General features: G+C 53.5%; 4 protein-coding genes across 4 annotated transcripts; all 4 read left to right on the top strand.

The window, feature by feature from the left end:
- Positions 1–333: 333 nt before the first annotated feature.
- On the top strand, positions 334–3747 carry A1O1_08803 (nitrite reductase [NAD(P)H]; the record flags this gene model as incomplete). Its single annotated transcript, XM_007729661.1, has 2 exons — positions 334–449; positions 513–3747. 2 exons carry the CDS (start codon positions 334–336, stop codon positions 3745–3747), a joined length of 3351 nt encoding a protein of 1116 aa, XP_007727851.1.
- Positions 3748–4247: 500 nt separating this feature from the next.
- A1O1_08802 (uncharacterized protein) lies at positions 4248–5996 on the top strand (the record flags this gene model as incomplete). The annotated part of the gene is made up of 1 exon (XM_007729660.1): positions 4248–5996. The coding sequence occupies one exon, from the start codon at positions 4248–4250 to the stop codon at positions 5994–5996; it is 1749 nt and encodes a 582-aa protein (XP_007727850.1).
- A 490-nt stretch (positions 5997–6486) lies between these two features.
- On the top strand, positions 6487–9987 carry A1O1_08801 (uncharacterized protein; the record flags this gene model as incomplete). Its single annotated transcript, XM_007729659.1, has 1 exon — positions 6487–9987. The coding sequence occupies one exon, from the start codon at positions 6487–6489 to the stop codon at positions 9985–9987; it is 3501 nt and encodes a 1166-aa protein (XP_007727849.1).
- Positions 9988–11822: 1835 nt separating this feature from the next.
- On the top strand, positions 11823–13121 carry A1O1_08800 (uncharacterized protein; the record flags this gene model as incomplete). The annotated part of the gene is made up of 1 exon (XM_007729658.1): positions 11823–13121. The coding sequence occupies one exon, from the start codon at positions 11823–11825 to the stop codon at positions 13119–13121; it is 1299 nt and encodes a 432-aa protein (XP_007727848.1).
- Between the last annotated feature and the right edge of the window lie 82 nt (positions 13122–13203).

Here is a 13203-nt window from a genome sequence, read left to right as displayed (position 1 = left end):
CTCCCCTGATAAGCAAACACTTTTTTGCTGTTGGTCGAAGAATGTTATGTTGCTTCATTCCCGCGGACTCATGTTGTCCAGCGGTGGCGTCAGAGGCCCTCGAAGGCTGGACTGATATGGCTTTTCATCTACCAATCTTATTATTGCCTACCCATTTCGCACTTTCGTCGTTGGCCCTCTGCGTTCCCCGGTTGTCGTAAATCTGCATCATGAAATACCCGTAAACATTATTGTGTTGCCAGTAACCTGTCCACAGGCTGTCCTGCATATCGTGTGAAATCGCACTCTCTAACGCTTCACAGCGACATGTCGTGGTCAACATCTTCACCGGGGATGGCTATCAGCCGGGTACCTCCAGGGGCGGAGGTGATTGGGGAGGATTCGCCCAAAGACAGCCCCAGAAAGAGAGTCGTTGTCGTCGGATTGGGGATGGTTGGAATAGCCTTCGTGTGAGTGCCCAGGTGGTAGCTTTCAATCTCATACCGAAGAAATAGCTAATTGGATTTTTGCAGAGAAAAACTGTTGAAGCTAGACGCCAAAAGGAGGGAGTACGATGTCGTGGTCATTGGCGAGGAGCCACACCTGGCATACAACCGGGTGGGTTTGACCAGTTTCTTCCAGCACAGACAGGTCGAGTCTCTCTATCTCAATCCGGAATCATGGTACAAGGGGCATCCGCCTGGCTCGTTCAGCTACCACCTCAACACTCGGGTCACCGAGATCAAACCACAGGAAAAAGTGGTCACGACCTCACAAGGAGATACCGTCCCTTACGATGTGCTCGTCCTTGCCACTGGCTCTGATGCTCTTGTCCCGAAGCACACACCAGGACATGACGCCAAGGGTGTCTTCGTCTACCGGACTATTGAAGATTTGCAGAAGTTGATCGACTTCTCTGCCACGGTGAAAGGAACGACGGGATGTGTGGTTGGTGGAGGCCTTCTGGGCCTCGAGGCAGCCAAGGCGATGATGGACCTGGAAGAATTCAACCAAGTCAAGCTCATCGAAAGAAATCGATGGGTTCTGTCGCGACAGCTGGATGCCGATGCTGGCGGCATGGTTGTTGAACTGGTTCGCAAGCTTGGCTTGGATGTTATGCTGAGCAAACGGGTGGGCAAGATCCTGACCGATGACAACAACGCTGTCAAGGGCATCGTGTTCGAGGACGGTGAGGAGATGGAGTGCTCTTGCATCATGTTCGCGATCGGCATCAGAGCCCGGGACGATCTGGCGCGAAACGCTGGACTAAAATGTGCTGATCGAGGCGGCGGCATCATCATTGACGATTCCTTGCGAACGAGCGACCCAAACATCTATGCCATCGGAGAATGCGCTAGCTGGGAAAACCAGACATTCGGTCTCATCGCACCTGGGGTTGAGCAAGCCGATGTCCTATCCTTCAACCTCACACAAGCCAAGGTGCACAGTCCTAGGACCTTCAAAAGGCCGGACCTGAGCACCAAGCTGAAACTGCTCGGTGTGGAAGTGGCCAGTTTTGGTGACTTCTTCGCTGACCGAGATGGGCCGAAGGACCTGCCAAAGCGACACGTCAAACGTGAAGAAAAGAAAGATCCTGTCGGCCAGGATAAGGTCAAGACCCTCACGAACGGTCCGCCACCCCCAGCAGTCAAAGCGCTGACTTATCGGGACCCCTTCCAATCCGTCTACAAGAAATACCTGTTCACTATGGACGGCAAGTATTTGCTCGGTGGCATGATGATTGGTGACACCAGAGACTATGTCAAATTGGTTCCCATGGTCAAGAACAAGAAAGCCTTGGACGTCCCACCCTCGCAGTTCATCATCGGCGCGTCGAAAGAGGGCGATGAAGATGCCGACGATCTAACCGATGACACCCAGATCTGCTCCTGTCACAATGTCACCAAAGGGGACGTAGTTGGAGTGGTCAAGGACGGCTCCTGCAAGTCGATCGGAGAGGTCAAGTCTTGCACCAAAGCCGGGACGGGTTGCGGCGGTTGCATGCCTCTTGTCCAATCCATCTTCAACAAGACGATGAAAGAGATGGGCAATGAAGTCTTGAACCATCTGTGTCCTCATTTCTCTTACTCCCGGGGAGATCTCTACAACATCATCTACGTCAAGAAGTTGAAAGATTTTGGGGAGGTCATGCGGGAAGTTGGCAACAACCCCGATAGCCTGGGATGCGAAGTTTGCAAACCAGCTGTCGGATCCATCCTGAGCGGCATGTTCAACAGGCATGTGATGGACAAGAAAATGCACGGACTACAGGATACCAACGATCGCTATCTTGGAAACATCCAACGGAACGGCACCTTCTCTGTCATCCCGCGGGTGGCTGGAGGAGAGATCAGCCCCGACAAGCTGATTGTGATCGGCCAAGTCGCCAAAAAGTATGGGCTCTACACCAAGATCACCGGCGGCCAACGGATTGACATGTTCGGGGCCAAGAAGCAAGATCTGTTGGACATCTGGTCCGAACTGGTGGCGGGAGGTATGGAGTCGGGTCACGCCTATGCCAAATCCCTCCGAACCGTCAAATCGTGCGTGGGTACGACCTGGTGTCGATTCGGGATCGGTGACTCGGTCGGTATGGCTGTCAGGCTGGAGGAGAGATACAAATCGATCCGGAGCCCCCACAAGATCAAGGGAGGAGTGTCCGGGTGCGTTCGCGAGTGCGCCGAAGCGCAAAACAAGGACTTTGGCCTGATCGCCACCGAGAAGGGCTTCAACGTTTTCGTGGGCGGCAATGGCGGAGCCACACCGAGGCACTCCGAGTTGCTGGCCAAGGATGTTCCTCCCGACGATGTGATCCCCATCCTCGACCGCTATCTCATGTTCTACATCAGGACAGCAGACAAGCTCCAGAGGACGGCAAGGTGGATTGAACAACTACCAGGCGGCATTCAATATCTTCGACAAGTGATACTGGAAGACAAGCTCGGCATCTGCGCCGAATTGGAGAGACAGATGCAGGAACTGGTGGGCACGTTCTTCTGCGAATGGACCGAGACTCTGAATGATCCGGAGAAACGCAAGGCTTTCCAGCAATTTGCCAATTCTGCGGAGAACCGGGAACCGGCCGTCGAGAAGGTCGAAGAGCGAGGCCAATCCCGACCGGCATACTGGCCCAAGGAGTCCGTGCATGAGGATTTCAAAGGGACCAGATGGACCAGTCTAACGTGGCAACCCATGGTCGAGGCAAAGAAGTTCGCCGATGTCGAGACTGGGTCTTCACAAACAGTCCTCCGTGGGGATACGCAACTGGCCATCTTCAAGCTGAAGGGTAAATACTATGCCAGCCAACAGATGTGTCCCCATCGGAGGACATTTGGGCTGTCCGACGGGTTGGTGGGCGAGAACACCGCACCAGACTGCAAGGAGAGCAAACTCTACGTCAGTTGTCCATACCATAAGCGAAACTTCCAGCTCAACGGTGAGGTCAACTTCGACAAGGAGGATGTCGGGGCCGGATCTTGCTCCAACGACACAAGCATGTCCATCGCGACCTTCGAGGCCGAGGACCGCGACGATGGTTGGGTCTATCTCAAGCTGCCGCCGGTCCAAGAGCTGGACAATGTGCTTGGAACCAGCAAATACGTTGTGAAGCAGGCAGAGGAACCGAACCCGTTTGCCAGTCTGGACAAGAAATTGGGACTCAACAAGGGGCTGCGACCGACGAAGACGATTGGTGCAATGCCAGGAACAGGCAACGTGACTGCAACACGGGCGGTGGGTGTAGCAGCGCAGAGAAGGATTGACTGGTGATTGTATTTCAGGGTGTTCAGGGGTATAGAAAGTATAGGACAGTAGGGGATTGTGAGGGTGAATGCTGTAGGCTGTAGGCAGCACAGCCACCGTTGAGATCCTGACTGACTGACATGAGTGGCGTGAGATCTGTTTTTATGATTAGTGACGATGCAATCAATGTACAATAAAAAGAGTATATGATGGCCTGACAGAGAACACAGTGTATCTGCTATTGTCTCCGTCTTCCTGCCACCTGTTCAGAGCAAACCTTTCGCTCTTCGAAGTGGTTCAACCAGATCCCAGAACAGATTTCTCTGCCGATATCATTGGCTGCGGTGCGGGATTCCTTCGAAAGAATGTGGCCAGTTTGTTCTTGACTGTCTCACTTTCACCCGTTCGGAGCCTGATTACAATTACATCTTTCCTCCACCTCGATGCTTCTTCTCTGTACATTCTTCCCTTCCTTTCGTTAGACCTGTCGACTGTCATCCGTACTGCTATCAACCGACGTCGCCAACATGCGCCTCCGACACGCCTCTCAGTTCTTCCTTGCCTTCTACCTCTTCCTACACCCATCCTGCGTAACGGCAGAGTCTCAGTGTGCCATAGATCCGAACTCGATCGTTTCCGATGCCTGCACATCTTATTCAGATCTCGAAAGACTCCACGCCCAACTAGAACCGGCGCTGGACGATTTAACGCAACAAACGGACTTTTTCGCCTACTATCGATTAAACTTGTACAATAAAGCCTGTCCCTTCTGGAATGATGAGAACTCCATGTGCGGCAACCGTGCGTGCGCCGTGGACACCATAGAAGATGAAAGTGCCATCCCGCCGATATGGCGAGCAGAAGAGCTGAGTAAACTGGAAGGGGCGCGGGCGAAACACCCTGGGCGAGCGCAGCGGCGAGAAAGGCCGAGCAACAGGCCTCTGCAATATCAGCTAGGCGAGAACGTGGACGAGAGCTGCGTGGTGGAAGAGGACGACGAATGTGACGAGAGGGACTACTGCATCCCTGATGACGAGGGTGCCGCCGGTAAGGGGGACTATGTGAGCTTGGTCAACAACACCGAAAGGTACACTGGTTACTCCGGCATGGGTGCCCGGCAGGTCTGGGACGCCATATACAAGGAAAACTGCTTTTCAGCGAAGTCGCCTCGTGGATCACTGCGGTCCAAGACATTGCAGGCGGCGCAGAATCTGAAGAATGTGTTTCAAGAGTATGGACGACAGCACGTGGACGATGGAGAGGATCTATACCCGCTGGACGATGAGTGTCTGGAGCAACGTGCCTTCTACCGCATCGTCAGTGGAATGCATGCCTCGATCTCGACCCATCTGTGCTGGGAGTACTTCAACCAGACCACCGGAACCTGGTTCCACAACGTCGATTGCTACAAAGAGCGGCTGCATACCCACCCGGAGCGCGTATCCAACATCTATTTCAACTACGCCCTCCTCACGCGAGCGGTTGCCAAGGCACGAAAGCATCTTGAATCGTATACGTTCTGCTCGGGGGATCCGGAGCAGGACTTCGAAACAAAGCAAAAAGTCCTAGCGCTGGCCGACAAAGCGGCGGCAGGACCACATACCTTTGATGAGAGTGTGATGTTCCAGGACCCAGGTGTCATGGATCTCAAGGAGGATTTCCGGAACCGGTTCAGGAACGTGTCGAGACTGATGGACTGTGTGGGTTGTGACAAGTGTCGGCTCTGGGGCAAAGTTCAGACAGCGGGCTACGGTGCCGCGCTGAAGATCTTGTTCGAGTTCGACGAGGACAAGAATGGCGAGAATCCGCACCTGCGACGAACAGAGCTCGTGGCACTTGTCAATACTCTTGCCCGTGTCAGCCACAGTGTGGATGCGATTCAGAAGTTCCGTGTCGCTGTCAACACCGGCGACCTCAGCGTGCTGGATGTACAGGGACCTCTCCCCGTCACCGGAGACTCTCAGGCTCAGGCGGAGGCTCATGAGCAAGGAACAACGTCTGCAGAGGATACACTAGACTTTGAGTTTCTGGACGATGACGATCTAGACGAGCAGCCAACCTCGTTGCCGCAGCGAACATTTTCGGAGGAATTCTGGATGGAATGGGACCTGGTCTGGCGGACGTACCGGATGGTTCTGCGAAGCTGGATCGAGATGCCGTTCAAGCTGTTCGCCATTTTTGTCATGGAGATGAACCGGCTGTGGAACTACTGGTTGGGAATCCCTGTTCCTGACCGATCCTGGGATTTCCATTTTCCGAGCAGAGATGAATTGTAACAACATTGACAATACCACCGACAACGCTGAATGTGACGTTGAGCTAGTGGGGAGGATCTTATTTGTGAGTTATTTTACTTCTTCAAGCGAGCATATGGTATATGGCATAGCGATGGCGTTGGGTTTCTAGATGTCTAGAAGATACATGTGTTGCTCAGGTCAACGGCGATAGAAAGGGTTAAATTTATCCAGAAATATTGATATAACTATCTAAGGACTCGACTCGCCTTCGCCAGTTCTGGCGCATCTTTGTAGCACTGTGAATTCGAGTCGAACATGGCAGATGTTCTTGTGTTACTCCGTTCAATACGTATTCTGTACTTGTTGGCGTTGCCCCTCGCAACCATTTCCGTCAACAAAAGATTCCCCGACTTTCTCTTCACCAACGCGTCGGGTTCCCAGCGCATTGATCTCGACATATCAGCAGGTACGACTTCGTATTTTCTCAATGGTTAACCACTCTACATTGATGTAGTTCCGGAACAGCAAGATGTACCGACATCCTCCAACAACGGCAACGCCGTGTCCGCTACCACCCACTCATCCTCGCGATTCCATCCTGAGCACGGCCGGTGATGACACGACTGCGAACATCGAATTCACTGCGGATTTTGGAGGATCCTTGAGAAACACCCGGCCACGGAGACAACATATCGCGCCTGGGAAGGAGAGAGGGCAGAAGAATGCATTGGACTTTGCAATTCACGAGGATGCCGAATTAGGCGGGCGTGGTGGTCATGGTGAACCCGGTGCCGGTAGGAAGAAGATCGCTCTGGCGCAACCTGCGAGGAGGGCAGCCGCGGCACGTCCATCTGTTGCTCAGAATATTGACCTTTCCTCTACGATGGCTTCGCGGCAGCCTCATGCTTCGAAGTCTGGAACCTCCCTTGTGTTGAAAGATGAGGGCCGAAATCGTCATGCGCCGCGGGAAACAGCCACGCCCGTGAGCGTGAAACAGCTACACAATGGTCATATGATGCCACAATTACCAGATACTTCTCGCAGACTGAGCGGCGTACCACGAAGACCACCCATCAAGACGGAGCGACCACTACCATCCTTGCCCGAAGAGCATGGTTTGACACTGGCACTGGCTCCCACTACCGTTTTGAAGCCTGCTCGGCGGGGCACCATCTTCATCCCCATTGACGACACCACGATGCCCAGCATGTACATGGGCATCTTTAGTCCGATCAAGGACTTGGATGCCAGGATGACGACCTCCATGTCAGCGGAGTCGGACATTGAGATGACGGGTATTGCGGCGCAGATGGCGAAGAAGAGACACCCCCGGAGATCGATGATGGAGGTGTCTCCAAAGCGGGTGCCTTTACATGCTTTGGGGAAGAATGTCCAGGGCAGTACTGTCATTGAGGATCGCTTCGGGCAGGGTGGTGGAAAGGAGAACATCCCACCTGGGTACGACGGTGTGGATAATGAGAAGTCTGGTCGGAACGTCTCTACTTGCAAGGCGCAGGGACAGGTCTTCGAACATGACTTGATACATGACCACACAATCCCGATCAACCATGGTGGAAGAGGTGGTCACGCGCAACGATTCGATTCTGGCTTGGTACTTGATCATTTTCAACCCCGGGACCACGAAGAAAAGAAGGTGTCCAAGCTACATGAGCCCACCGCTAGCTCTATGGGAAGGACTATCGACAGGAAATCTTCCCAACGCGCTGGCGTCAAGCCTACCTGGAACTCGGGGTCCCGCGTCAAACCCTCTCTGCCGGCCGGGCTGAAGAAAACAAGTCCGACAGTCAACCCACGTGTGCAAATCCAGGACCAAGTGTGCTTCAAAAAGCCCTTTGTGCCTACCCGATTCATCGTCCCAAGTGTCAAAACAGAACCGATCGCTGACGCTTATCCAATCCTCACAGAAGACCTGGCCACTCCCTCCATGTATGAGGACCGTTGGTTAAATCACCAGGAAATCTCCATCACTCAGCTTGTGAACAACCTGTTCGAAGCGTCTTCTCCAGGACCGTCAGCACTGCAAGATGGCATGTTGAGAATCCGGCTCCTGGAGAGGTACGGCAATGCCGAACATGCGATGCTCTACAGGCGACTACAAGCCGCGTTGATGTTCGGCGCCCTGAGCGTTCCGTCAGATATTCTCAAAGGGGCAGGACGGTTGAGCAGCGATATCGGCAGACGAAAGGCGTTCACGGACCTGTGGCTGGAGACATACAATTTGTCCTATCTTCAAGCTGCCTTGGAGGTAGTGGTTGGTCGCCAAATGCGAGTCGCCGACGTAAGGCGAAGCACAGGAGACAGTGCGACGCGAGAGAGATTGCAACGCTTCATCGAGACATTCTTGATCAGAAATGAGGATGGCACACCTGATGAGCACGGCACAGATCGAGCGGCACGGTCTTATCAACGAACAATGCTTCGGAGTTTAATGCTCATCAGACTTCTGGATATCACCAAAAGCACCTCAGACCAGCTGGTGAGCGGATGTCTGTTCCAGACTGTGTCGCCATACAAGGACTCCATCGATGTCGTCAAAGCTCTGTTTCAGCTACTGAACCCGAGTGCTGGAGACCCCATCCGAGCTTTGAGCCATATTGGATACCGTGTCACGCATTCACAATACCCTCTCGAGGAATACGACTACAAGATCAACAATCTGGCGGTCGATTTACGCGATGGGGTGCGACTGACGAGGCTGGTGGAACTGCTATTGTATCCATCGGCATCGCAGTCTCTTGAGTACTCGCAAGACCCCAACTCCACTATAACGGTGCTCCTGCCGACCGGAGAACTGCTCTCTCTTGACGAAGGACAACAGGATTGGCCCCTGTCTCAACATCTCAAGCTCCCATGCATTGGTCGAGCCACGAAACTGTACAATGTCCAAATCGCCCTCAGCGCGCTGCAAGGGGTCCGGGGAATGACGTCGGTGATCCAAGAGATAAAAGCCGAGGATGTCGTGGATGGCTATCGAGAAAAGACGGTCAGACTGCTCTGGGGATTGACCAGCAAATGGGGCCTAGGTGGGCTCGTGGACTGGCATGATGTGGAGCGAGAGATCAAGAGACTCTGTCGAAGTCTAGATGCAGATGCAAACAACACCTACGAAAACGACTTCTTCGACACATTGTGGCATGATGACGAGGACGAAGATGAACCTGCGCGCTACCAGATGCTGTTGAAGTCGTGGGCTCAAGCCATCGCAGCCAAGAATGGATTGGTGGTGACGAATCTGACCACGAGTTTTGCCGGCACGCGGGTGTTTGAGGCTATTGTGGACGAGTATGAGGGATACATTATTGTCAACAATAGCAGCAGCAGCAGCAGCAGCAGTAAGAACGGTGACGCGAGGTCTAGCAAAACCCAAGGTGGAGGACGACTTCCTCTCAGCGCACGATTACGACAGCTTGGCTGCAGCGAGCAGTTTGCTGGTCTATTTTCAACAACTACATCTGACACGTCTTCGCAAACTGGCGGCGGTCGTGGATGTGGACGGATTTTCGACCGGGATTTCGTGCTGGCGGCGCTTGCCTTTCTCTGTTCACGATTGCTGGAGCCGAGTAGGGGGCCCAGAGCGGCCGTGGTCATTCAGAGAGCCTGGCAACGGCACTGGAATAGGGTGGTCGAGGCGCGGAAGTGTCGTTTGAAAATGATGGCTGTGGGTTGTGCTGAGGCTGTACGACAGCGTCGACCACTTGAGTTTGTTCAGCCGAGTGAATACGAAGGTGAAGGAGAAATCCCTAGACAGCTCTTGCAGCCGAGTGAGAGAGGGATCGCCTCTGAGCAACTCGTTCAGCCTGGTGAGGAAGGGGCATCCCATGAACAAGCTGCTCGGCCTGACGACGAAGACCGTGAATCATTGGTGCCGTCCAGCGATGATAGAGACAGAGACAGAGACACGATGAGACATGGGAAAGCAAAGAATGCCCAAATTCAGCAGGAATCTGACGCCATTGTACATCGAAGTGTGCAAGATGCGGATGAGGAGGATATTTGGTTGTCTCTGTGACTTGACACAAAGGTCGAAGGACGGAGTTGCACGGCATGGAGACACTGAGTGGTCCTGTGGTTCAGGAGATGATGGATGGTATCACTACTTCCCACTCCTTTGGGACATGTCTTTGTGTATGTTGTGTCTGGCGTTTTGGGCAGGGAGGCGAGTTCAAGAGCTGCTGAGGTGAAGCATATGGTAATGTCTGACAAGGCTTTTGGCAACGGGAGTTCTAGATAGGCATGGTCAACGACTTTACGAGTATGATGAGTGAATGACTGAATGATGAACGATCACTTGAAAGGATTACATGGCTGTCCTGGGTACACGGAGAGTATGTACTGCAGTCCTACAGAGGAGTGAGTATGTGGTAAGGTATTGCCTCAGTGGCTGGGGAAAAAGGGGCAGAGCAGTCCCGTGACTTGTTCATATTCCCGTGACCGCATCGACTCCCATAATGCTGCTTGCTGCCTGCGATCTTTTGAACTACTTGACTCTTTCTTTCTGACCTGGATCTTCTTCTCTCTTTACATCTCAAGGTCATTCATTTCTCTCACCGTGTGCAATCGACCACAGAGCCTGGTCTGGTCAATCAGCTGCCAACTTTCAGTCTAAGCCAGCAGCGGCTGAAGAACCCCCAACGGAGGACAGCCTTAACCCAATCGCCCATTGAATCGGAGATGGCTGTCCGCCAATAGAACCCCCCTTTTGTCAGTACTACAGAGTGCTCTCCCAACTTGTTGCTCCCTACACGGCTCGACGGTCCACGCTTACCGGCACCACAACGGGCCTTCGCTCTCTTCGTCTCAAACTTGAACCCGCCAGATCACGCCAAGTGTCCCCCGCCTGACCGCCCGACCGTCCGGGGCGCACCGAGGCATCCAACCACTGCGTCTCTGGTGGCCATATGCAATGTTGAATCAAATGTAGTACTATTGCGACGAAGGCGGAAAACACGTCTTGTATTACTCTTGTCAACTCAGCGCCTCGCGGACGACGTGTTTGGTCCCTGGAGCTCTTGACGATATCCTCGGCGACAGGTGACACCTCTCCGCCCCCGCGGGTCGGTTCTGTACGCTTCAAGTCACTGGCAGAGAGTTGCCCCTCTGCTGCGACTGGTCTCTTCGGGCTGTCAAAAATGATGCATATGCATATGCCATATGACAAGACTTGACAAGACTTGACCATTGTGATTCGGACGGCAGCATGTACAATCGTCCAGGCCAGCAATTGCGTTCCGGTCTGTTCAATCACATGCTGGTTCATATACAGCCCTTCCCCTTGGAAAACCCAAACCAACCAAGCCAACCCTTGCAAAGGTACCTGCACCGCCATCGTCTGCTGAAGCCCGCCGATTGGGCTCGTTTGGCACAGCTTCCCCCCCTTTTGTGAAAGGCTATCATTTGCTATGTCGTCTCGAGCTGCAAAGGAACCAACCATGGCGATGCTCACGACTGACACATCCCAAGCTTGACTTCTCACAACGTCCCGGCAGTTTGGTTACGAACTTTGTGTGGGCTCCCTTTCTGCCAGCTGCAGTTGTCAATATGTGAGGCACGGGCGGTTTGACCTTTGGCATCTCGAGGACTCTGCTGGCTCGTGGTACTCGATACCTTGTCCTGCGCCACCACTATCGGATTCATCGCTCACACTCTCCTCTTAGCTTTGTGCCTACAGAGTATGCCCGCTGTCCAGCAGTGTGGAACTTGTACATCGTCATCAGTGACTGTTGACCTCCGCATTCTTGTGAGTCTGATTGTCAGGTCTTATTATTCTGTCTTAGTCCTACTATTTTGTCTGCCATTCTATCAACAGGTCTTCTGAAAACCCCCCAGATCCGCGCCTCAACACAAATGGCTTGGTCGTTGCCGCATATCTCGGCGCTCCCGCCAGAGATCCTTCATCACATCCTAACATATCTTCCCATCTCTACTTTGCTGGGTTTCGGGCAAACTTCCCGACGACATTACCTGGCCGCCGGTCTGGCCGTGCAGAACCTTCAGCTCGCCATTCTTCCTCGACGCATCCATGGTGTGCTGGCCTTCTTGAATTCGTCTACTTTTGAGGAGACAGACGCCATATATGGAGACCTGGACTACGACTCTCCCGCTCATAATCAGATAGTGGTCCCGTCTCCGCTTCCGGTGCCGCTGATCGGCACCAAGAGACGAAAAAGTTCGGGCCCACCTCCTGTCACCCCTGCTCAGCACCGCGAGCGACTCTTTGAGCTTCAGAATGCTCTTGCTTGCTCCGTTCTGTCCACGCCCAGCCTTGGCCATCTCCGTTCTTTGACTCTGCACATCTACGACATTGTTTCGCCATCACTGACTGAAATCCTCGCCACCGGCTTCCCTAGCCTCCGGCACCTCCATCTCAACTTCAGTCATCGTTATCTCCACGATTCATGTTTACCGGCCCACTACTGGACATCGTCCCACTACCTTCAGGCCAGTCCGATATGGGACGCTCTGGCAGGTATTGGTGAAGAACACGAATCGAACTTGAAGTTGAGGAACTTGGAGAACTTGACGGTTGAGCGCGCGGGTCTTACGAGTGTGCAGTTGCAGAAATGGGTGGAGAAGAATCCCAGGTTACGGCATCTGACGTTACGAAATGTCGCCGGGGTGGATGTCGGGTTTGTGCAGTTCCTCGGTGGTGCAGCCAGGGACTGGACGGCCAATGGAGGGGTGTCGAGATCTGCCAGGTTGGAGACTCTTGCACTGGAACACTGTGCTTCTTTGACGCTCACCAATGTGGAGGATTTCGTGTGGCTGAACTCCTTGTTTGACATTGACGCCGACAAGGACTCCATTGCTCAACTCCGGGGCTCAGATCGAGGACACCGGGATCCAACTTCTGCACTTGAGACAATGTCCTTGCATGGTTCAAAAAGTGTTTCGACAGCTTCAATGGTCACGTACCTCGAAACCAGCCGTCCGGCGCTTCGGCAAGTCACGTTGCCGGATGGGAAAGTTCTAGCAGTCAGGCCGAAGACGACCGCTTCAGGATCGAGTTCTCCTTACATCAACATAAGGGAGCAGATCGAAGCGCCGGAATGGGATGCAGAGGTGAAGGATCAAAGAACTACTGAGGACCGCAATGACCGTATGCATCCTGACGAGCTCGGCGGCAGCAGCAGCAAGCAGAAATGACGCCCGTGCGCCTAATGATGGGCCAGTCTCTTGGAAGCAGACAGCACACATGGATTTAGCCATTTCGGAACCGGAGTCACCG

This window comes from Capronia coronata (genome assembly GCF_000585585.1).
Source record: "Capronia coronata CBS 617.96 chromosome Unknown acBCG-supercont1.11, whole genome shotgun sequence".
NCBI classification, from domain to species: Eukaryota; Fungi; Ascomycota; class Eurotiomycetes; order Chaetothyriales; family Herpotrichiellaceae; genus Capronia; species Capronia coronata.
This window is presented reverse-complemented; position numbering and strand designations above follow the sequence as displayed.